At 39.9% G+C, this 26,655-nt stretch overlaps 1 protein-coding gene across 1 annotated transcript in view; it reads right to left on the minus strand.

The window, feature by feature from the left end:
* Positions 1–389: 389 nt before the first annotated feature.
* Positions 390–26,655, minus strand: part of LOC139723394 (transmembrane protein 151B-like) — a 41,505-nt gene continuing 15,239 nt past the window's right edge. Inside the window, exon 2 of the mRNA XM_071634640.1 lies at positions 390–2,246. Coding sequence (XP_071490741.1) covers positions 390–2,246 — 1,857 coding nt within the window. The remainder of the gene's footprint in view (positions 2,247–26,655) is intronic.

Raw genomic sequence — 26,655 nt, forward strand, 5'->3', positions numbered from 1 at the left:
TTGATGTATGGATCAGGTAAATCAAATTCTGAGTGTGCAAGTAAAAGAGCAATAAGTAGCATTCATTTTAGTGGTTTGAATGATAAAGATTTATGACAGTTAAATAGTTAAAGTTGATGCATTCATTGCGCTGATCAGTTACCAGTTATGGTGATCTCATTTTCCAGATCAGTACTTTCATCTTTGAGAGCTCCAGTATTGACCATAAATATATAGCGCATAGGATATCATTGAATCTTTTTAGATACGACAATGGTCTTTATAATCTATATAATAAATCTGATAAAGTTAATAGTTGTAGCAATATAATCTGGATCTTCAAATGAATGCGAATCTACACATAGTCCTGTATAGATCGGCAAACCGTTGTTGGAAGCTCTACGATCAAACTATACCGATGTCTCCACATTGTCGCTGGATTGTTCCTCCGTGGTGTCCCCTTCCCCGCCCTCCTCGGGGACGTGCATGTTGAGCGCCGCGTCGTACGGTGGTGGTGAGTCCATAGGGACGACGACCACGCCCTCGCCACCTGTTGACTGGTTGAAGTCATTGGCGCGATGCCATGTAACCGTCCGTACCTCTCCCTCCCCGTCCATAAGAACCCAAGACTCGATCTGCATCTCGTCCACCACTTCGCTCTCATCCTGCTGACTTCCTTGGCTACCGAAGCACAGAGGCAACGACGTTGGACGTCTGTGACGTCGATTGCTAGGCGTCGACGAGGCCGACATCATCGGCTTGCGAAGACTGGGATTGTGCTCTGAGTCTCCGGTCGGAATCGCAGCAGTTCTGTTGACAGAATCACTAGTAGCCGCAGAGGCGTTGTTGTGTGAATTCGTTGAAGGTTTAATCCGACTGAGCATATTGCTGATGGCTAACACGTGGCTAGATGTGCTACGGGATGGAAGTATTCTCAAACTCGTCGACGGGGTGTGACCATTCGATAGTGACCGATTGTTTGGCGTTAGAGGTGAGCGAAGTGTCCAGTCGCTCGTGGATGACTGCGCTGCACGATCGTTTGATAAACTAGAAACATAGCACAACCCTACAGCTGTGGTGGCAGATCGACGTAATGTCCTCGATCGGCCGTTTCCATGAAGATAGTTGTGTCTCGTATTTGTGTCGTGACTATGGACGATGTGTTCGTGCTTGCCACGGTGCGCGGCATTCGGTGGCCCCGGTCCTGTCGGCGTCAAACCTGACCGGGATCGGTTCCCGTTTGCAACTTCCATGAGGAGTGCCTCGGAGTAGCTAGGCACAACATGGCGGTTGTCGCGTATCAGCGTCTCTAAACTCCTATTACTATCTACCGCAGTGACCCTCGTGATCGTTCCACTTTCACCCGCCCATGGTTCCACGGTTATCATGTTCGCTGTATAGTTCGTGCCGAAGAGCTTCTCAATTTGATAATCGACTATGGCAGTATTCATGGATATCAATATTCTGAAAGGCCACGAGAGCATGGATAGTGAGGTGACCCAGAACATTGACATGGAAACGTACCAAGGAAGCTTCTCAGAACACGCGTACGTCACCATTTCATCGGTAAACTCCACTTCCGTGAGGCCAAGACCTTCTCTTGTTTCCAAGTTCTCATCTCGTCCTTCGTTCTCTGTAAAGAAGCGCGCCCTCTGTGACAAATAATCGTTCTCTGCCTCCTCGTTGAGGAACATGAAGTTTTTGTTGAAGGTGATCTTGGTCAGAGGATGGTCCTCTAACCCAAGTAGCTGCCTGGACACGTCCTTCACGCCACACTCACCAAAGTCGAACGCACCTGCCGCGGAATGCGTGTTGATCCTTTCGAAGTACTCCTGCGTTGTGGTGTACGCATCGCCGTGTCTGTACCGAGTTACCTGCCGCGTATGCCTATTGTAGTGGTAGGAAATCGCGCGCCACCATACAACCGGGTAGGCATTGCGTATTCTGCGTATACGGCTATACACAGTACTCACGTCTTCCTTGTACTGAATCTCGATGCGGACATCGCTGTACCAACACTCGACCAGGTAGACGAGGTAGAGTAGGACTAGGAAGGCGACTGGGATGAAGGTGTAGCCGTCCTGGCAGGGGCTGTCCTTCACTGTGACCGCCTCCCCTTGCACGGTGTAGGCCACCACCTCGACGATGCTGGTCTGACACCAGAAGACCACGGCCAGACTGCCGTACATCAGCAGTGTGAGGATAAGACACTTCCAGTGGGTCTCTTCTTTCAGGCTCGTGCAGGCCGTGCGGCGGATCGGGGTTTGCTGCAGGGGGGAGACGAAAAGTTGACATTATTTCGTGGGTGACGATAGGCGGAAAATGCAATATTCATAATAGTCAGAAGCTGGTGTACTCAGCTCAAGTCATCGAGGATTCATGTTAGACTATGATGGTGGAGATACCACACTTGGTATTTTCATTACAAGATGTTCTTTTCCTTGTTTCAAAGTTTCAATTTTAAAGGCCCTTAGGATTCAGGTTTCAGTTCAGTTCAGTTCAGTTTTTTATTTCTGCATTTCAAAATCAATACAAATCAACAAATCAACAAAATACTTACATAGTCATTTACACAGCTAATATTCGTAACGTTTGGATCTTACATACATTTTCTTTTTTTTTCCTCGTTCTTGTTCTTGTTTTTATGTTCTCGGGGCAGAGCTAAGTGAAGATCAGGTTTCAACAAAGATTGCTTAAAGACAAACAATTCAGCTATTGGTTTTGAACTTCAAATGTGCTATTACTTACAAAACAGGACTTTCTCCAAACCTGAATCGACTCTGATAGCATAGTCTTTCTGATTTTTTTTCCAAGGGGGTTGTTAATCACAAGAGTTATGGGGATTTATAGATGCAACACGATTCATCCTTGTTAAATCACACTTCAGACAGTTTCACGTAGAAAACAAAGCATATACACAACTTACTCATGGTTTGAACATGTGCTATAATTATAAATGTATCTTTTCTTGTTTGTATTACTTCTTGCATTAAATATGTAATCGGCACTAGTCCCGACTACTACTGCAACTCTTCATGTTAGCAAAGCTATTAACGGCGATTATCTTTCATTGGACCAACATTGCACTTTGCCACAAGATCATCAGTCGCTATAACCTTTTTCCAAATCATAGAGTGAACTTCGAACAAAGCCCCCCCCCCCAAAAAAAAAAAAAAAAAGAAAAAAGTAGATTAATAAAACTTTGTCAAGTGTTCACGTAAGTCCGGAAGCAATAATAATGTCTTAAATTCCGCGGCATCGAGTTCATGTTGGAATGTTGCTCGCTCCACTGAGCACCCGGCGTCAAGGCAACATGGATATCCCATCATCGGATGGGTTTTTCATTATCCGCTACGTGCTCCGGCATACCAGCCTGTGATCCCACATCCATCACCATCACATGGCAGAGATCGGTGAGCGGCAAACACACCCGGATGAGTCGTGCTTGTGGGAACAACAATCCACCCCGTCACAGGTTTGATGCCTTAATTAGCGCCAGACGATGTTCATTACATCCACGGCTCATAACTCTCGTAACTGTAACATTTCATCTCTAATAAACTGCTGTGTTATATAGAGCGCCTTCTTTGCTTTTCTTGCCGTTAGTAGTTTGCTATATACAGCTGTAGACCAATCAACTCACATTCTAGGATAACACGGCATTCTACTTGGACTTATTAATCACAAGCTTTATCCTTACACATATTGATACAATTAGCATAATGAGGAAGAGTTAATGAAATAATGAAATCTAATAACACTAAAGAGGGGTCGCGAGCAAAGCAATAATTAGATAGAATATCGGAAGGTGTGTACAAAAAAAAAGTTGTCAATTCCAAGTCGCTTTGGACTTGCTCAAATTATTACGCAATGTGATTATGTTTAAGCAGTGTCAGGAATCAAACTTGACTTGAACCGCCAAGTTACGTACTGGTGTATTAACCCTTTCTGTGCCCTGAACTTTGGACAGCGTGTGTAACGCTCTTAGGTTTTCTGTGCCAAATTTGCACTCAAAGCACGCATAGGGTTAAAACAGAAGTCATCTTGCTAACTCTGAATCAACACAGCGTCATTAGTTGATTTTTGCCAATTATGAACTGCCAAGTCAAAAATATCTTGCCGTTTTCCACCTGTTGCGTCTTGCCTAAATACACAACGCGCGAAAAAAAAAAACAACGAGTCTTTCTCACGCTTATTCCGTTCCATCAAAAAGTGGTAACACGCTCTCTCATCAACTTCTCATTATGACGTACAACGATCATTACCCATCTGCGGATTCAACCGCCACATGGCGTTTGGTCACTGAAATTATTGCTTGACTGTCGATAATTGCCTACAAGGACACATTGAGCTTAAGCATCAAATGTGAACGACGTAAAATAGATACAAATTGTATCTGAACCAGCAGATGGTTACAGGTTATAAGCTAATGTATAGAATGCGAACGAACTGCGGTCAACGTCTGAACTGGCGGATGATTACGAATGAAACTAATGCGTCGAATGTGAACGACTTACAACTGATATCGGTATTAAGAAGACAACAGACTTGGCCAATTATTTATCGAATGTGAACAATCTAAAGTTCACACAAGAATTGGTAGATCTTACATAAAATTCTAACTACCCGATAAAGAATGCACTCATCCCGAGGATGATACATGTTTCAGACATGCTGAAGATTTGATTCCAGGCTAGCTAACTTCTTGACTGTCAACGAATGAAGACGAGTACGACGAGATCTAACTGTGATTAAAACGCATTTGAATGCGTATTACTACACTGCTAGAAATTAGACAAAATGAAATCAAATAAAAGTGCTCCATAATCTAAAAACGTGTGCGAACTTATTGTCATTCGCAGTTGCATTTTTTACGAATACACAAAAATACGTAATTTTGTATTATCATACACACATACAAAACAAGAGACAGAAGAATGGGGATAATCATATGCATTAACAGGGTAGATAGCTCGCTAAAATCAAGCTAAATAGGGGGAGAAAAGAGGGTGTTTACGAGTACAAAACATGACCTGACCTTCAGATTTATAAAAATGCAGTCAAAGAAGCTAATCAGATCCTGAGGCTTTCTAAATTGACCGCGCTGCTGCAATGATTAAATCTCACTTTTTTATCTACTCTCAATCAGCACACAATGATCAGCTGGCGGCGGGAAAGCCATGGCATGGCTAGGGCATACCCTGTCCGACAGACTCGAGGCTTTACATAGGACAAAACCATTGTCAAGGACAACCGCCACTCGACCAAATTAACCACCCTGTGGACTCCAACTGCCGGAGACACCACCCCCTGAATACCAATCAAATTTCGATCATGGAGAATTAAGCTTTATGAATTCCCTGACAATGAGCGCCAGCCGGTATTACTGAAAGCACTGGCTTGTGATGGCTAGCACCATTACACAATTTCATACGCTGCCCAGACCACAGAATTCAATTAAGGTGAAGGGGTATACAGCTCTATTTCTGCCGAAAAGAACGAGCAGCCACAACACTCTGATTTTTGGATTGCAACTATAATATGTTTTGCACCTCTATATTAGGAACACACATCTCTTCCTGCGAAACAAGTCAGGGTGGTTGGTACTACGGATATTACACTGACTGTCGTCGTTTGAAAGTGAAAGACGGTGGGCATTCTTCGCCGACACTGCTTTCACATTGTGAAGGAACAGTGTGTTCCTTCTATAACGGGCAATGACATGTTTCGTAGGAGAAATTTTTTGCGGTGACACCAAAGAGGTTCACGAGATAGATTCACAACAGGCTTATTTCCTGCGAACCCATGTTTGCTGCCGACACTCAAAAACACCTGAAGTATGTGCCAAACTGGATCTGTTTTTAAGAGATAGGAAAACAATTGATTCATTCTTGTCTTATTGCATGATGACCAGCCACTCTGCAAGGAAGATAATGTCTTTATGGTGGCAATTGCTTTTCCGCCATCCCTAGTCATAAAAGGCAAGCAGTATAACTAATGATAGAGACACGGGGGTGTGCGAATAAAAATTGCACGAAGATTAATGAAATAAAATTTAAAATTACTCAACTGGACATGTCCGGACACTTTCCAGACGTATAAAGACTTATTCAAGGATATTACACCATATCAATTTCCTTTGCTGAAATTGATAGGAAAAGTGATAAAATCGGCTTGATAGGAGGATTTACATAGTGCACATATTCCTTGACGGGAGATACTTTTGTTTTATATGTTTTATCAGCAGGAGAAATTTCATTTCATTTAATGAATAAACGAGCAAAATATACCCGACATTAGAGTTCAAAATTCATTTCCAGATTGCTCAGAAAGATGGCGGCATCAAAGCCCCGTTATCAAGAGGCAAATGCACCTGTAGATTTTTTTTTAACCCCCCTAGAAGTAAAGTCAGTTGTGGAATTGAAGATGGAACTCTAAAGTCATTAGAGAAGAGCATAAAGCCATTCGTTTCAATTGTTTGGGGGGGGGGGGGGGGAGTTGCGTCGATTGTATGTCATGTCCCCAGTGTACAAACACTGCTTTTTAGTGGACCCTTCATTTTTCTTTTTGTCTCGGAATATAGATAACGTAAAAAAGTTTTATATTCGTTGATTACATCTACTGTAACAGTAAACCAATGTTTACTCAAGATCTTATTCCGTGGAAGAAGAAATAAAGAAGATAAATTGAATTGAATAGAATAGAATAGAATAGAATAGAATAAAATAGAATAGAATAGAATAGAATAGAATAGAATAGAATAGAATAGAATAGAATAGAATAGAATAGAATAGAATAGAATAGAATAGAATAGAATAGCAGAGGATAGAATTGATAGCTGTAGTGCCGCTATGGGTGGAGCGAGTGTTGGACGCATTACGTGTCATCGTATGTAGATATCGTCGCCCAGTTGGGGATGCCCTGCTTTAAATCTACTGGTGACGACAAAGGAATGAGAAATGAGAAGTGAGAACACGTTACCCGTACATCTTCCCACATCGCCTCTCAGGTGGAAACGGTGATGAGGCTAACATGATGCTCGTTTCCCCAAACACTTTGACATTGCTTCAGGCGATCCACTATTATGAAGAGTTCCTTTCCAAAAGTTGCTAAATCCACTTTTGATGTTAAGGGACAAAAATGATTTTTGTTCCACATGCTTCTGTGTGTTTTCACGCAAGGACTTCATGTCCAGTTATAGTGACCCTATCATAATAAAGTGTACCTTGGAAAAATATAATGTGTCTACACGTAATTTTAAAGAATTGATGCTCTTTTTGATTTTGTGGATTGAACACCTTTTGGAACAAAGCTCAATTTTACTGCCTGATTTCTTCCCTTTTCTAAAAGAGTCAAAGAGTCATTTGATGAAAAATAGATTTAGCACTTTTAGAAAGAAACTTTTCATACAAACCAACCTATGTGATCACACTAATGGGCTGACTCCATTTTGAAAAGGAATATGTTGGCAATAACGTTAAGCAGTCAAACCCGTATGATATAGGTTGATAAAATAAATCAATTCTCCGTCATTTTTCCTAGCAGAGGCATACTAACTCGCAAGATGCAAGAGTTACAGAAAAGGTGCAATACTTTTCTCTCAGCGCTCAATTTTGTCACTTGATACGGTATATAGTTACCATGGAGCTGAACTTATTATGATGACGTCATATATCCTGAAATAGTCAAACTTCGATACGCTTGCTAAGCGTTCCAAAAGTGCAGAAGCATGCCTTTATAGTTATCACGACAATTCATCTTGCTTAGTTGTTAATGGAATGGGGGCGGGGTTCGTCTAATCACGTAAATTGACAATGTTCGATTCATTGGGCATGGCGATTCAATCAGCGAACCGAATGCCTATATCTGCTTCCGTGTTCTGCCAGACAAGCAGTCGTCGCTAATTGACAGAGAGAGCTCGCTTTAAATCTTTGCCATTATTTCTGATTTACCATCTAATTCCGTTTTTCCTCTAACAGAGCCATAAATTATCCCAGACTAAGCAATAGCTTTGAAACAACTAGAGCCATTCGCCAATAAATTCTAAGTTTACCCTCTTGCAGATTGTTTTCTTTTCCCTCGAGCAAGTGTGCCGAAATAGGCACATTTGGATACTTTTCCGATACGTAAAAGGCTGAATAAGATTCATACGGCTTTGCAGTATGCATTTCCTTTTATTCCAAATTTGACAACTACGCAGACGTATCTATATTTAAGAAGGCAAAGCCTTCCTGAAGAGCCAATTGTTTTGCCGAGTGTGATCGATACTGAAGGGTGATGACGTTGAACCGTGGTCGTCACTTTTGGCACTTTTATGTGTCAACACCGAGTCACAGGGATTCTGGTTGACGTCAATGATTACGACACCTCGCGATGCAAAGCTTGCACAGATCGTAGTCGACTAATCTCCACCGACAAGCGGATCTCAGGAATAAGCCATTCACTTTGTGCATGAGCAGAAAAAAGGACAATTTTGCCAAACAGGCATGTTGCCATATAAATTAACTGACATTAACATCTGTGATGTAATGATTACTCATGTAATCCTCATAAAATGTTGTTTGCCAGCGTTTTCACCTGACAGCAACAAAGTGTTTATTAAAGCCTGATATTTGACAATGATGTTCGGAAAGAGTCTGTTAATGCATTCAGTACACTACAAAAAATGAAACTGATGTTTCCACGAGTTTTAACTGACGAGCCATTCTGGTCACCTGGTCTACGCAAATTCATTCTTTGTTTGAACTTGAATTTCATAAATAGTTACGTCGGGAAAGCTTAATATGCATTATGTCACTTTGAAAACGAGTGAAGTGCGTAAGAAAGTGAAGGGGAAAAACCGTCATTTTCCAAAATGTGCACATGAGATAATTATGAACTGGCTTAAAAGGAACGTCAAACGTGCGCAGTGCACTTGACGAGACCGTCGCGCACCCTTCATTAAAGGGGAAATCCAGTCCAAATACAAGTTAGTCTGATAAGAAAGAGTAAAATGTTACGAGTTAAACGGTAAAATTTTGATTGGAATTGGGTGAAAAATAAGGAAGTTATGACATTTTGAAGTTTCGCTGATTTTTCAAGAAACAGTTCTTGAACGGCCAATACAAATATGCGAATGTCAAAGTGAGCATGTCATCCCCTCACAACTTGCCATATAGTTCGTACACAAAATTGTGAAATTTCCAGTTTTTCATTCAAACGCAGTTATGTCCGAGGCTCAGATAGTAATATCATATCTAACTATTCTGAAGTTATTCAACCGGGAATAACGTCAATGTTTCAGACTTCAATGACAGACACATTAATTCTCGTCATTTTTTTTTACACGATCAATGAAAAATTGTGAGGTTATGACATGCTTACCTCAATCATTTGAATATTCATATCTACTGTACAAGAACTGTTTTGCACAAATTAGCAAAAAATGTTCAAAATGTCGTAACTTCCTTATTTTTCGTTCGGATTTCAGTCAAATTGTTACTGTTGCACGCGAAAGATTTTAACTCTTTTTTTTTATTGTACTAAGATTTGGACTGGATTTCCCCCTTTAAGCTCCCTATCCATGAATGCCGTTGATATTATACAGTCATGTTGGCAACAAAACTGAGGGAGTCACAAGCCAGATGACAAGTAATGCATAGCGAGCGCAGCACACGCTCATGACAAATAATTTTTTTCTAAGCCTGAACAGAAAAGAAAAGAAAGAAATGTCCAGTATCATCTACCAACATGGTAACATCGCTTACAAAAGAACTAACGTGCCATCGAGACATACCGTGGCGTGATTATGAAGCTTACAGGTACAGTTACCAATCAATCACAAATCTTAAAATGTCTGAATATTCACCAACACCTGTTACTGTAATAACGGGCTCTACGCCCACTTCAGTTCCAAATGATACGAACCCCTTGAAATTCTTTCAGAAACGCCTTAGGCGTATAAAATGAGAGATATTCTTGAATAAAGGTAAAAATAAAACCTAAAAACTCAGGGATATTATGTTTCATGACATTCCAGTCACGCACAGACTTGAGTTGACAGTAATCGATCGGCTGCATAAGTGATTTGCACCACGTGATATTTTTGCGATATTCACCTCGCGGAGATAACCAAAATGGCGGGATTTGTTCCTCTCTCTTTCTCGCCCCGAATTGTCTGCTGTTGAAATGGGATGACAGTGAGACGTGAGCGAACAAAACCTCTCGCCTGGCCTGTAGATACAATTCAAAACGGCTATCTTTCCTTCAACAAAGGATGATCATAATATTGCCAGCTATAGACTAGTCCCTTTGCGGTCACGATTCTCCATTGTATTCACTTGAAAGGAATCGTGGTAATGATTGTACACAGTTTAATTGCACATGATTTGACAGTATTAAAGTGATACTATTAAAGTGTACTATAGTGATATGGCGAAGATACTTTAACACGCGTGGTAAAGTAAGACAATGAATCATACATATTGGAACACAAATACATTAACCACGAAAAAAATCTGAATTGCCTCACTGTTTACTCAGGTTTATCACATCTGCATGAGCCAATTTGTTGGTGTCATTCGTGACGTGAAGCCTATAATTTCAAAAGCTATGAAACATCACAACAGCAGACGAAATCAGAGCACATATGTCACACATTATAGCATCCTTATCTACATGATAATATTATGTAATGAAGTCTTAATTCACTTCCCTGTTATAAACTCGCTTTGCGCGCGACGTTTGCAATGTAAAACAGCACACCAAAACAAATCGATGACAATGGGGATGATGGCGGAGGACGTACTGAGAAGCACATTCATATATCTTCAGCCGTGAATACGCCTCCCGGAAGGTAATACCACAAAGTTGAAAAGTTCCTCACTGTTTGCAAAATATGTTTACAACACAGACTTTAAAAAAGAGCTCTCTAAACAGATATGTTGAAGTCAAAATTACCGGTATAGAGAAGACCGTTATTAATGAACTGTTATCATAAATTTCTCCCCAAATCGAATTAAAAGAGGGAAAAATACACAATAATGCATAGTCCCACAGACTCATCCCTTTGAAGAAAGTACGCGAACTTTATCTACGTGTGTGTATTGAAAATTACACTACATAGAGATCAACTTATTACTATTATTATTAGTAGTATTATTGTTATTATTATTGTTATTATTATTATTATCATCATCATCATCATCATTATTATCATTGACCACTTATATCAAACAGTTGTCGTCATTACCATCAATGTCGCTATTAGTACGTATTTTATGATAAACGCTCTTCATTGCATGGACAACGTCAAGAGTACGAATAAATCGAGGTAAACTCTGTATGAATGCGTCTTTAGACAATGTGGCATCAAAATAGATTCCCTCTACTACGACTGTGTGTTAGTTTACCCCGTCAAAGACAATCACTATTTAATTGTGACGTCAGAACGTACGCCCTATGACAATAGGGATCGTATGGCATAAAATGATCCAGACAACTTCCCAATGAACTAGCATCACTGCAAGTAAAAGTTTCTCTCCGTTAAAAACATGAATGACAATCATAATGAATGTTCATTCAATGTTTAAGTGATTGTCGCACGGCAGGTCACGGAATCAAAGAAATAGAATGCACTTTGAGTTATATCGCCCATGTCGTATTTTATACTGCGTGCACAAACATGGGATACGGCGGCGGTTTGTGATTGAGTGCAAGCAATCAGTGTTATTGGGTGTATTTGGATAAATCGTTTCCTTTTGAAATATTCATCTAGAAATATCGTTTTAAGGATTGCCATTTGTTGTAAGCGAAATTGCATACTTTACTAAATCTCCCTCAATTTGTATGTAAGACACACACATAAAACAAGCGTTTGAAATAGTATACTAGGAAAACTGGTTTGTACCTTCGTTTGTGTTTTTTCCCTCTTTCATTGAGCAGTATTGCGAGATTACGCGCGCAGCTAGCTCAATCAACTCAAAATGTCTGGGGGTATTACCGGTAATACACATCAAATATGGCGGCTTTCAACAGATTAGCGGTAAATGAAACCTATAGACGGATATTTCACTCAGCATAATGCAAAGTTTTGTAATAGACATACTTCTCTTGCAAGCAGAAGATTTATCCAAGTCTCTTTTCCCCAGGGGTGGACACTGTATAATTTATGAAATGCTGCTGCACACATCTTAGTGCATGTACAGTATCCATACTTGCTCTCATACAGTATCATTAACATAAAAGCTGCACAGATACGCATACGTCGCAGTATTATACAAAGTTACATGCACGAAATTTATTAAAAGTACGCATACCGCGAATTTCATGACATGGTCAATAGAACGTAAGCATTTTCCTCACAAGCACGTAACTGTGTGAACCGCACCGATATTTGTTTCCAAAAGAAAGAAAATAAGAAAGAAAATGTTTCGAGGTGCGCAATCGAATTTCACTGTGTCAAAATGTTTGCAGAAGGTTGACACTAGAGACAGCAGGTGGTTTTGGCGGGAAAGGCTACAGAATTAAACGAAGTTTAGGGTTTCACGCGGCAGGCATTCAACGTGTTTGTCAGAGTTTCAACTTCGAGCTGCCTGGGACAATATTTGTCAGCCGAACTATTTCAAATAATGCAACATTTTGTTGACCAGGATTTCGACCAATGAAAGGCGCACTATTTCGAGACGCTGGTCGCTCTTTGCGGAGGCGTGTACACGGGGGGTAAGCTTACAAAAAATGTATGTGAAGCTAACAACAGAAGTTTATTTTGCAAAGCAAGGAGCTTCACACGCAATTCTTCCCCGTCAGGACATCCTAGCACAAAAAGCATGTTCTCTGAAGGTGAATTCATGATGTCGTGAGGTATAACCCCGACGTCTAATCACATCATTCCATAAAAGGACAGGTACTGTTTATTCTAAAAATAAAGTCACTTACTGAACATGCTTTTTTTTGCTATCAAACTTGCACGAGGCCGCGCAGTATGGGCATCACATTCACGTCGTATGGCTTGGCCACGAATGGCGTGAATGGTATAGTTATGCACATAATAACACTTGAGATATGCATGATATAGTCATCATCAGTGATCAAGTTACAGCGTACAGGTTTGTACATCCATCAATGTACACAACATGTGTGAGTGCAGATAAGCTTCGATGCTTTGGTCACGTAATATACGTCACAGAATGAGTGTGCGTGTATATATACACCACTTACTCGTAAACTACATACAGTTTATATGAATAAACCAGTGAAACTAAATGCCAACGCTTTGATATCATGTAATAATACCATAATAGTGTAAGTTAAGCTTGCATCTATGATGCATTTGTAGAAGTTAATGTTTAGGATGGTTAATCGTTACATGAAATCGTCACATTCACTTTCTAATATAGTGATGATAATGACAATGATAAATGTGAATACCATTTGGTATATATAAAAGATATCAATTATCATATGAATTCATAAATACAGAAAATATCATCTCGGTTCATATGCAACAAAACTATTTAAAAAAAAGGCCCACGGAAAAGGAGTGCTTCTATACTGTAAACAACTCATGCCCTAGACGCAAAAACTTTGACTTTCTTAAATACAGAAGGATTTAAGTAATTCATAACAGGACAGACCGGACAGAAAATAAAAATCCAAACATAGAAGACATAAAAAGACATAAAAAGCACAGCAACATGGCATGACTGTAAAAATGCCTACTTACAAGCCCACAAGAATCAGCCTGTCTATCCATATGTGAGATCTAAAAAACGAACACTGATACATCCCTCAAAGCAGGAAATGTACAGGTTTACTAATCTATTATAGGCCTTTCGATAGGTCTTCCGCCGTTACATCAGTGCATGTGACAATACTATTGATAATAGATGCATAATCTCTACCTGAAGTGTTAGACTGTTGGAGGCAATTAGGCAATTCATACAGGTACCATAGACGTGACTCAATGAAGCACGCTCTCACTGTCTATCAATATTGTGGTGTAACATGACTTCATCGATGGTGATTTGTTTTCTCCATTCGGGAATGTGTAGGTTTACTAATCTATTAGGCTTTTCGATAGGTCTTCCTCCTTTACATCGGTGTGGTGGCCCCAGACGTGACTCAATGAAGCACGCCCTCACTGTTCATCAATATTGTAGTGTAACATGACTAAGTGCTGCCTTTTGTTTTCTCTATTCGGGAAGCATGATCAAAGCAAGAACAGCGCAAGACCATTACAACTGAAGCTAGACTATAATGTTTTCATCTCATCTCATGATCAAGGACATCGCATGTAGCACTTAGCCTAATGAAACCAACAATCTCCAAAGTCGCAGGAAATTCAAGCCTCTATCCACGTCCAGCAACGCTGCTACCACGAACACGGAGAAACATTGTAAAAACAACTAAAGATTGTGCTGTACTTGTTGGGTTGCAACCATACTCCTACAGCCATTTACGCAGTGGAGCGAAGATTATGAGTGGGGCCAATCTTCGACTTTCGATATCACGGCCGCATTCAGTTGATAGAAATTGTCAATTTGTAGTAAAACTTGACAATATTCTGTAGGTGACCGGTATAGTGTGACGGGAAGCTACTGGTATAAGTAGCTTGACAGTGCATGATGTCAATTTGCCGTACAATTGGCTTACTGGCATAAATAGTTAAGAAAAACATCTGGCTAAACCTTAATATCAATGTCTCAAGAATACTCGGAGACCACTTTCAAACTGTGGACAGCAGCTGAACTTAAAACGAATCACACACATGAAGGATCCAACTGTCATCATCCTGATTGGAGCCTGACTGAACTTGTCTCAGTAAGATTTCTTAACCTTTCTGTTCAAATGGATTCATCCTCATAATATTTACGAAGGAAGAAAAAGTAAATGTAAAGTGGAAGGTTATCATGTCATATGATATATTTGTCTACGTGGTTCCAAGACAAACCTTTAAAACACCCAAATGAGTCTGATGTCCTTTTTAGTTGGGGGACGTGAATGCTTCATTGGTAACTTGAAAAATGTCGTTATCTGCCTTGCATTAAGGTGGCGCGATTACTGAGTGATTAGATTTTTTACCCAATTCTCATTAATCTATCTTTTGCTGCAGTTCTTAATTTGTGTTAGTTTGCAAGGCTCTTGCGTGCTTCTCTACTTTGCAAACATCTATTAGGGTAGGCCTAATTAGAGTGGTAGCGTAGAACTAATTCATCAAAGTACTCGGATACTTTTGAACAAGACTGCTCAAGTCACATTTTCACGCTGCTGAGAATATCAGCGGCAGTATACGGGTTTCAAAATGATACATTCTCCCTCGAAGGCTTATCACACGCCATAAGACGCGTTTCGAGACAAATGTGGTGTTGAGTTAACCCGTTGAGGACGGTTTGATTTTGCCACAACACGCATTTCCCATAGACACCTGCCCGAGTATACTCGGGACTGGTCCTCAACGTGTTAAAATTATTCCAAGGTTTTCCTCCATCTGCAACGTCTCAATCTAGAATACTTGATCCAGCGAATAATAATGGAAAACACATTTTTCGTTCCAAGCTGGTAACCGCAACATATAAGATTCACGGACGGTGTTAATGGCTGTAATCTGATTAAGCGAGTGTTATCTTCATGAATGTTTAATTATCAATCATCATTATCATCTTCATAAATGTTTAATTATCAATCATCGTTATTATCTTCATGAATGCTTAATCATCAATCATCGGTACTATACCTTCATAAATGTTTAATCATAACGGTTTAAACTTTCATGACATCTATCAGTTTTGTTGCAAAGACATTTAAAATCTTGTGAATAATGAATGAACGTTTCTAGGGAATTGTGATCTATGCACAATTGAAAGTTTAACCTAAGTAATGATCTGGAAGATTTTACATCCTTGGGGGGAACTCAAAACTTTCTTTTTTGTTTTCTTTGTAAAGCTGTGCGGAAATGCAATCCGCAAGTTTAAACATGAGCCCGTCCGCCGAAGTGAGATGTGTCTTCCGGGATGCTCGATTTTGATGTGTATGTCTCCTCCATTTATCAGCGGTTCGATATCATACATTATTCTTCCTTGTCTTGGATGTGTACCGTTCGCGGAATACGAAAGTGGTACTCTCAGATGGAGAAGTGGTGGGATATATTCTATTTCTTCTTTTGGCTGGGTGGAGAATATGTTTCTCTTCCTGATCTTACGGAGACGAGTCGTCCTCCAGGAGCCGACTGGCTCCGTGGGTTACGGAAAATGAACGATTGTGACTGGAATGGGGAGATGCCCGATCCATCATGGCTGATTCCCGCCACGGAGCGCGGAGGGCGCCCCGGGGTAAGTATCGGCGGTGATGGTGGAGATAATGAAAGATGAATTTAACGCCCTTCGCAGAAGGACTAGGAATACACGCGTGAGACTGTCTATTGGATTATTTTAAGACGAGTATATAAATATTGGCTGACGTGACTGACGTACGGGTATTTAATCAAAGGCAAGGGCTTTCGGTTATGTCTTTTTACAAAACAGAAAATTATTCCTCTTATAGCATGTTACCTTTCGATATTGTCAACCTTAATATCATACAGTTCACGCGTGTATCCTATTAAAAACCATGCATTCCCGATATTTGAACATACGGTTTGTTTAACTTTTTAGAGCATCTACAAAATACGAAGTGCGCAGAAAATCAAAATAAACTTTGATGAGAAACATAAAGTTAAAAGCATCGTTCACATCTGAAATTTCCCCAATGCGTCTCCTCATCGCTGTCCGTGCAAGTCAAGCGCTCATTTTCATACTACAAGACTAGTATAAGTAACTCGCTCGCAGTGATCCTTTTCACGCTGCTCCCTCTGTTTGCTATCTGGACTTTTCTCTCTTTTTTTTTTTTTTTTTTTTTTGGACAGGCAGACGCTGGATGCATCATGTCGTGCGGCGATTCTAAAAGAGCGTTATTAAATCTCTTGGTTTGCTCTCCTCGCTTCCTCCTCAAACTCGCGTTTATCACTGCACTTTGACGACCCGGGAAAAAAACCGAATTAACGTGAAAACCGAGCGCACAGAATAAACCAACAGATGCACTGACACGCCTGTGCCACGCATGCATTAGGGCATGATAATGACGTGGGATGCATCAGGTACTCGTTGGCAGTGGGCGAGTTTAAAGCTACCGTAGTCATCGCCGAAACCCGGGCAAAAAATCGACGCGTCTTTGGGATGAAACACGAGAGGAATAGAATTCAGTGGGGACGTCATCGAATAGCTTTTCACTAGAACGATGGAGGGAAAAAAACGGGTGGAGGAAGGACTAGAATCGTTGGCAGTGAGAGGATTTTTAATAAATTTACAGCCTGCTTTGATATTTATAAGATTGCTTATACCAAGTAACTTAATCTTCTTTTCTGCTTTACTGGGCAGCACCGCGTCTCCACATAGAGACGAAATCTTATCTGTCTTACAACCATGATTATTCATCTCCTTGGCTATAATTTATGATGAATGTCGAACCACTTAGGAATAGTTTTAATGCATGACTTACTTCTGATGTAAGGAAAGTAGCAAAAGATGGATGACTTTACTAGCTCTATATCACACTCCGATAAAGAGACACACTTTTCGAATGGTTTGCCAGCAAGGAATGAGAGACTTTATACACACAATTAGATGGTGTCACGGGCCTAGATCAGCTTATATCCTTTAGGAATTCTTACAATTTGCAGTGTTTCTGTGTTGTGCAAAACTTTGCAACGTTATCAGGTCTTTATTACGCAGACGCCTTCTACAGCTTCGGGCAGCCCTCGCTGTTGAAATTGAAGAAGCGACTTTAGATCGCGACTACGCAATCAATGAAATGAATACATAATATGCCACAATCGATTTTCCTGGGCTGTCAAGATCTTATGACACTCGAGATAAAAGAACACCAAAAGCGCGGTCACCGAACCAGCTGAGCTTCATTCCTACTACACTTTATATGGATTGAAATGACGACCCCCCCCCCCCCCCCCACACACACACACGTTCATTTGAGCTTGTGGCAAAAGAAAAAAAAAAAAGACACAAACAAAAATCTGTTAGCTGCCAGGAATGATACATTGATAGCGAGGAAAACTACAGAATGTGTTTTTACGCTCACAGGCGTAATCCAACGACGGAGAAGTAGCAGTATCATGCCTATTAATCTTACCTAGTATAGTGATCGTGAAGTGGCATCGGATGAGGAAAGGAATTATGCGTAAAAGACGTCTTAATTTGATGAGCAGAAGGTGGTTTGGGCACTGACTGGCAAAGAGGGAGCTTATTTCAGGGGAAAAACTCCAGGCGAATTATACAGTTCATCTATTTCTGTTACTCAAATTGGAGAGCGCCATTGCAAAACGAAGGAGAGTGCATCGATTTAGTGAAGCGTCGTTATCAAATTGGAAGAAAACGTTCATTGACATCAATACTGGGTCGCCCTGGGATGAAAAGTACTGTGATAGCACTGACCTTCACAGCGATGGGACTCTCTCAGTAAAGTGTCAAATGCCCCCCACATAATGTAGGATACGAAATTGCGTTTAAATGGTAAGCCAGCATCTGACCACACGATACGTCGGGGAGAGATTTAGGCGCGAAGACCAACGTTCTTGTATTATAGAGGGCATACGGTGCTTCTTTGCATGCATGTGAAGATGTGAAGAGTGTGGAATATCGAATAAACCTTGATCGACATCATTCAGCAGCTCGTCTTCCTAATCGTCAAAAAGAATGTCCTACAATCACTATCATGCGAGAAATAGAAGATGTGTGTAAACGCATATATCGGTTTCAGTATTCACTAAAAACGCATGCAACGTGCTCTTCCCACCATAACTGTACTAAACAATAACAATGTATTTTTTATGCAACACGTAGCACCGACATCGTGTGTGTGTGTGTGTGTGTGTGTGTGTGTGTGTGTGTGTGTGTGTGTGTATTTGTAAAATGCTGACAAATTTGATTATTTAATCACCTTGCGTGATGTGACTCAGAACAAAACTATACAAGACGGTGTTCGGGGGGGGGGGGGGCATTTCATGAAGCTTTTTGTCCGACAAAGTTGTCGGAGAAATTTGCTCTAAGCCAATCATATGCAAGGATTTCAGTAACTTGTAACAGTTTGTCTGAAAAATATCCGACCAAAACGGTTCATGAAATGCCCCCCTGATGTCCATATCAAATGAGATTTTATTTTTTGTTATCATTTTTCGCCCATTGACTGCAGGCTACATGCTCTGCTCGAGTGGGGATGCCTCCGTAGACTGCTCCTAGAAATGGATTCTATCACGAAGTAAATGTTGTGCTTCTATCATCAATGCAGTTCCTATTTGGGAATCTGGATCACAAATATGCATCTACATTTCTCCTATTGTTCAAAGCATTTCATTTTCTCGGCGAGGGAAGTATCGTGGTGTCTGTACAGCACAGTGACGCCAGGTTGTTAGCCTTCTCATCGAGCCTTCGAGAAAATGTATATGAAATCTCAAATAAATCACCTCGGAATTGCATTTACTGCTGATTTGAAAGTAAGTAATGATTGTTTTGAGAGTAACATAATTTCATATAAGACGTGAAGAGATGAAAATCCCTGTAAGCTTTTGATAATGTCTTACAGTAGAGTACATGTATGTGGAAGATTTGGTAGTTTGTGTTCAGTATAATACTCCGAAGTGAGGATCCGAAAACTTTTTTTTTCCTTCTTCTTTTACATTTACAAAATTTTCACTTTGATTGCTATACGATTTTATTTTGCAATGATAATTGTAAAAAGAATGACATTAAATCTCTTGATTTCTATTTTCGTCCCACTTTTTTGTTGTTTTTATTTGGGGGCAGGTGTTGTTATCTATTTGTTTTTGTTTTTGTTTTTTGGTGAAATTACCAGTTCAATTCAAAATTCAGTTCATTCTCAACGGAACACAAGTTAACACGGTGTGCGGATAAGATGACAATATAATGACGTCATTGTCCACGTCATTGTTTTGCTATAAATTATGATTGCCATTGCAATAAAAGGTTTAGGTTTACAACACGTTCCAGCGAAAAAAAAATGCCAGACCCACCAAAGAGCAGTGCTTGCATTGTGCATGTCACTCAAATAAAATTTAGATAAATGTATGAAAAATGAATTTACCTACACATATAGACATAGATAGAGACAAATATATAGAAATAAATGGGGATATGCACATGATATAGGCTATAGCCCACGAAGAGAAAACAAAAGCAAACTCGGGACTGGATATTGGACATGATAGGACAATAGACGCAAGAAGACACAAGAAAAAGAGAGAAGACAAACTTATTTAACAATGAAAACAAAAGGACAAAATTATTCAACAATGAAAACAAAAGGACAAAATTATTTAACAATCAAAACAAAGCCTACATAGAGAGAAGTAAGAAAATAAGATGATGAATCAGACAGATCTGAATCGTACGCTTCAACTTCTTGATAAATCATAATACTTGTACATGATCGATATTATGTATATGATTTTACAAAGAAATGCTGGCAAATACTAAATGATGACACAAGCTAACTAATCTGCAGATGAAATATACGACCGTAGTAGAGAATGATTGAGTTTATATGCGCTTAAAAGAATTATCTGTAAGAGCATGTTTTATTTTATCAAGAGAGTTCCAGAATCAGGAACAAGTATATAAAAAAAAAAAATATTTTGGGCTAACAATGTTCATTGTACGAAGGGAATATGAAATTAATTGGATTGTCTAGTAGGATTATAATGGGGAAAATGTTTAAACGTTCTGTTAGATATACTAGGGAGAGAGTTGTACATGAAATGAATGCGAATTTTCGATTTTCAAGGTTTTGTTCTGAAAGAACGACTGATTTGTATGAGAGCATACAGCAGTATCATACTGTCATTGCCCTAGTTCTGGGCATGGTTCCTAAATCAGACATTGACCTGATGCTTGCATATTGGAGGCGATGTATTTTCCTGAACCATGGGTAAAGTGATTGATTTCGTGAAATTTCCCCAATGAAGCACGAACCAATAAAGAAGACCGGGGGGGGGGGGGGGGGGGGTATGAAGTCGGGTGATCTGCGGTCAACCAGTGAGGTTGACGGCTGCTCTGCCGTGGCTTAAAGTCGAGTATCTTCTCTTGTCAAGACTTCAAAACTCCTTCTGATCTGCTCTCGTTTCTCTCTTCTCGTCCCCCCCCCCCTCCCTCATCTTCCTCCCCCTCCTCCACAATGATTCGTACACTTCGATCTTTTCCACTTTGCTAAGTGAGCTAATTTGGGCGCCATTTCTGGCTGTCGATATAGCCCTTTACACAGCACTGCGAAAGCAAGCACTCGTCCATCGCGAGAATGGTGTCTGTTTGAAGAGGCGGTAAGGTATGCGGGTGCCCGGCTCGTTACGCTCAAGCATTAGACACGCCTCACAAATCGCCCCACCAACAAGACAAGCTGCTTGGGGCAACATGTGGGTAGATCAAACGCACCCCGCTCATTAGAAACTTTCCATTTAACGAATAATCATTTTGGCGCTTTATATATCGGTATCACCTCACAACCTCTGCACTTCTGCAGAATTGCTAAAGATGCTGACAACGATGCTAACATTATGATAATAACAATGATAGTGATATATATATATATATATATATATATATATATATATATATATGGGCCGTGACGCGAGAAAAGGGCCCTTAGGGCATTAAATACCGAAAATGAGTTTTCACCTCCACATTGTGGAAAGAACTCTGACGTATTTAGATATGCAAACCTTTTTCTGAAATTCCAATCCTAAATGACCCCATTACGTCATTCAAAAAAGTATGTTTTGTCCAAATCCTGTCACTTTTTGATGTGTCTATGCATGTGCGCGCAGTTAACTAGTTGATCTGTTTTTGCGCGTATTGCTTTGTCAAACTTCCGCGCCGTTTTCTGGCGTTTGCGCGCAGCGGCGCTAAGGGCCCTTTTCTCGCGTGATATATATATATATATATCAACATCGGCGTGTTCAAAGATTCGCTATGATATAAGAGCCGATATTGTGCCTCATGTTTATTGCTCCTGCACTATTATTATGAATATATCGAAAGTCATTTCAACCGGCATTTTCACAAGTGTTTTTTCGTTTTCATAATAAGTAGAATGTGATTATTTTATTGTTGTACAAATGTATTACAGAAAACGGCTTTGCGTAACTGACAGAGCACAAGAACATCCTTTATATTTCATATTGTTCGTTACACATTACTTGTCAAACTTCATCTCCATGACAACACATCGTGTTATAGAAGAGTTGATGGAAAAACCATTTATCATGAGCAATGAGTCACACTTATGTCGAATCGCAACAAGCCATTAAAAAATACTCTTGGCGATTGCACAAAAACAATAACAACATCGTCTGCTGGTTTGCAAAAGGTTTCCCATCATTTAGAGAAAAGTGGGCCTCACGAAGATCACGATCCATCAGCATTTGATCCTGAGTGTGGAGGGAATTCTGTCCAAATCACATGAAATCCCGAGTCTGCCACTCAACACGTCCCACTTTCTCTAAGAGAGGCGAGTGCGGGGCAGATGAAGGAAAACATATCGCCTTTCAAGTTGCAGGCAGGGTTTGTATATACGAAACAGCAAAAACACGTAGCTGTGACAAGCAATCGCGATGAAAGTCGTGATTTGGAATACACCCACCTATTCGAATGTCCCTCTACCCCTGGTAAAGAAGTATTATATATGTATATACATACATACACACACACACACACACACACACACACACACACAATACACACATATATATATATATATTATATAATGTATACATATATGTATATATTATCTTTTTTTTTTTCCGAAAAGGAGGAACAGTGAGAGGAATAATGATGTCAAAGCTATGCACGATTTCTCCTTCCTTTCTCATATCTCATCATATATATATATATATATATATATATATGTATATATATATATATATATATATATATATATGTGTGTGTGTGTGTGTAAAGCACAAATTCAGTGATATCCACCATTAGAAACAACATGAACAATTGTCTCAAGACTGGATTGAAATGATTGTTTCAATATATTATTATACATGAAGACGATTACATTGCTGTGCTAACATTAAGTGAAGAAAGATAATCATATAGTAAAAAGGAGGTAATGGGCGGCCTCTTTGTCAATATAGCGAATAAAACTCTGGCCTAGACAGAAGGATGGGAAATGCAGAAGGACGAAACTGACTCGAGGCAGGTCAGATATGATATGAAGGAGTGAGTGCCTGCGGCTGAGATGGCCGAGCTGCCGCGAACAAACGCGCCCACTAGTCCGCATAAGTAGCTGTGTAAGTGTCGTCTGCGCAGAAATCGGAAGCGCCAAGATTTTCCGCCAGGTTCGAGGGAGCACGGGGTAAAAGGAGAAATGCTCGTGTGTCCTCTTCTTGATGGCGTGCGGACCCATCTCTTGTTTAATTGACTAGATATGCTAATGGCCACGTCTTCGACTTGAGTGGCCTCATCCAGCGTAGATAGAGAACTCGGTCCCGGATAAAATGTCCTCTGGAGTGAATAAAAGTCGACATTCCGCGCCATCTTGTTCCGAGAGGAACCCAATACAGGCATTTGCCCGCGGCTGGGATAGCAAACTATAATTACTTTCCAGAGCCAACAGCAACATGAGTGCGAGGATAAAAGAAAGAGATTGTCAGTAAATCCGCAGATTTGTTTTGCTAAAGCGAAATGAAAGAGAAACTTGATTGGAAAATGTATACCCGTTAAATCCACCCTTTTAGAGATTCTAACGCGTCGACGTCACGTTCAATTTTGAACGAGATATCATATTCACCAAATTACACGTTTAGTATTCATTGTCATTACGTCATCGTACATAAAAAAAATATATACATATATAGAGAGAGAGAGAACTTACGCAGCTATTTCTTTTTGCTATTTTTGCATTAATCACTTGCACTCATTTTAAGTAAATGTCAACCAAATTTTATTAATGAAATATGTCTTCTTAGTATTACGTCATTTAAAAGACTATAGTGCGACATCGTAACACAAGTATGCAATATAAGTTTATTTCATTCTCTTTTACATCCTTTCTTTCTATGTCTGAAAAAAAAAATCTTATCGTTCCAATGCTTTTGTTGTTGTTGTTTTTTATCAGATTATAGGACCTGAATTTGTATTGTACCACTGGCTTCCTAAACACTTTAATTTCGGCGCGAACAATATCCTGGTGAAAATGACGATATCAATGCTTGGCTAAAAACAAAAAGTAAAAAAAAAAAAATGTTTGTGCGGAGGTAAGCGAACTGCGCTCGGGTGTCTCCAAAAGTAAGTTCTGCAACAAATACAGTAAACATGCTGAGCTATCACTTTCAAATGATGTCTTTAAGTCTGGTCAATCTGCGGGCGCTTCATCGGATAGGAATGATCAATGAAACGAAAGTAAATCTCCAGAAACAGAGAACAAACACTTCTCATCGCTTGTTCAATTACACGGTGCGCGCTTTAAAGTTATCCTCCTCCGGAAAGAGGCAATCAAGTATATAAAAACAACCATAAAATATATTTGATGATAGTGTATTTTATAGTATATATATACATATATATATATATATATATATATATATAGATAAGTAACAAATATACATGCAGTTTGTGTGTGTGTGTGTGTGTGTGTGTGTCCGTTTGGTACACAGCTCTTTCAGAATCATCGAGAGTGTATAACAACATGGCCATAATACTGCTTTGCTTGGGCTCGTTATTCTCTGTCATGATCGGACAGTAACGCTGCATAATGAACCAAACGTGGGGAGTTACAGATGTAGAGAAATGCATTTTGAAGCCTAACGAACCTTTCAATATTGACAAAATTGACATATTGTATGACATGCAGGGATAAGCTCTTCTCGATCGCTGTCTGGTGCGTCAAATATTATGTGCGTGCCTACGCAGCTTTTTTCGCCGCGTATCTTCTAGCTGCTTGTTAGCAGACAGCATGATCCAATAAGTTTAGGTACCGCGTAATAGGTTTGAGGTTGGACGATAATGTTCTGGGAACAGGCCGTGTGTCGAGCATGTAATACAACGCCTCTAGTCATGAAAATACCTTACCAGAGCCCTCAAGGACCGTGTCTGTCTCTTTTCCACTCTGTGTAGTATTCGTGAATAAAGAATCAAAGAAAGAAAGGTTATCAATTATAGCACTGCAAGACCAACATCTTGTAAATTATGATTTTGAATTAAGGAATGGACGACCAAATAGGATATCAGGTTACATCCTTACCCAGGACTTGACATAAGTCATTTTAATCGAAGAGTGGCTGTTTCCTTTTTTTTTTTAAATTCAATATTCCCAATTATTCTCTAAAGTCATTTCTATACATTTGTTTGTGACGCTTTGTCTGGTGATAATTTATTATTAATTATGTGTATATATTTTGCGTTTTCAGTGTTGATGTATCTGATCGTCTCTGATAGGATGCAAAGACCATTCAAATTGATAAACTAAACAAACTGAATTAAACTTCATAAACATTATAAGGTGGAACACGTCCGTCTATACGTTGTTTAGTATTACAATCCAGGGAGCACTTTGCTAGGTGAGATATGAACACAATTTCTTACGACAGTTGCAAGATTCTTTTAGAGTGCCTTACGATTATTCAGAGACTGTATGCAGGGAGGAAGTTCGAACAACATCCTGCAGCAAATTGAAGCAGTTGAAATAAGTGATGTAGACAAGCGAGAGGACTGGATTAAATCCGGGCATTAAACTTCATGATGCAGCTCAGCCTCTTCACACTTCCACGTCGGGGCGGGAAAAGCGCATCGGCGTATAAACTTCGACGTGCGATCGTCTGCGCGAAACCAAGTCCCCCGTGGCGATATCAAATCGGCGTGAAAACGAATTTATCGGCTGCAGCGTCACACATCCGCATCCATATACACCTTAACTCGACACATACAAAAGAATAAACTCTCCGGTTACCCCCCAAGACCTACGGCTTCGTATTTACCGGATTAATCATTCACGTTTACTGAATTTTCCCTCGACGAAACAATCGTATTCAGTCGGTTCATTTGCATATTCCTGTCTAGATTTCAGCTAACGAGTGATTTGCACGCGTCAGCATGTTGTGAGCAAACTGTCTGCACCTATATCTTCGCTTTTCGAATTCGTGTTAACTTTATTCAGTCCACTTTTACATTTTGTCAGCACGCCACAAAAACAGATCTACAAGTATGCCTTTTCTCGTTGTTTCGAAAATGAACAACAGGAAGAGCTAGGAATGGAAAAAGTCAAGTATGCATCGCACGAACACGAGTTTACCCTCGAGATAGGAATAGTGGGACTTGCAAACGCAAAAGAATGAACAAACGTTTCAGCAGAATTTTGTAAGCACTCTCGCGCAGATTTAACATCATTGCTGCCAGCTGACATTTTCACTGAGAACCGCTTGATGAATCATAATGCCGGACTAGACTACTGTATAATGATGTGGTTTTCAAATAAAAAAATAAAAAGAGAAATAATTCGGTTGTGATCTATACCCACGTGACTGAAAAATGTCTTTTTGAAGAAACTCAAAACTGAGCCCCCCCCCCCTCCCTCTGAATAATATCTTTCTTTCATTTAATGTCTTTTTTCTTGGAATAATCTAAGTTCTTGTGATGG

The sequence above is a fragment of the Diadema antillarum genome, unplaced genomic scaffold (assembly GCF_040938485.1).
Source record: "Diadema antillarum isolate AM-2024a unplaced genomic scaffold, OU_Dant_1.0 scf00000188, whole genome shotgun sequence".
Lineage (NCBI taxonomy): Eukaryota > Metazoa > Echinodermata > Echinoidea > Diadematoida > Diadematidae > Diadema > Diadema antillarum.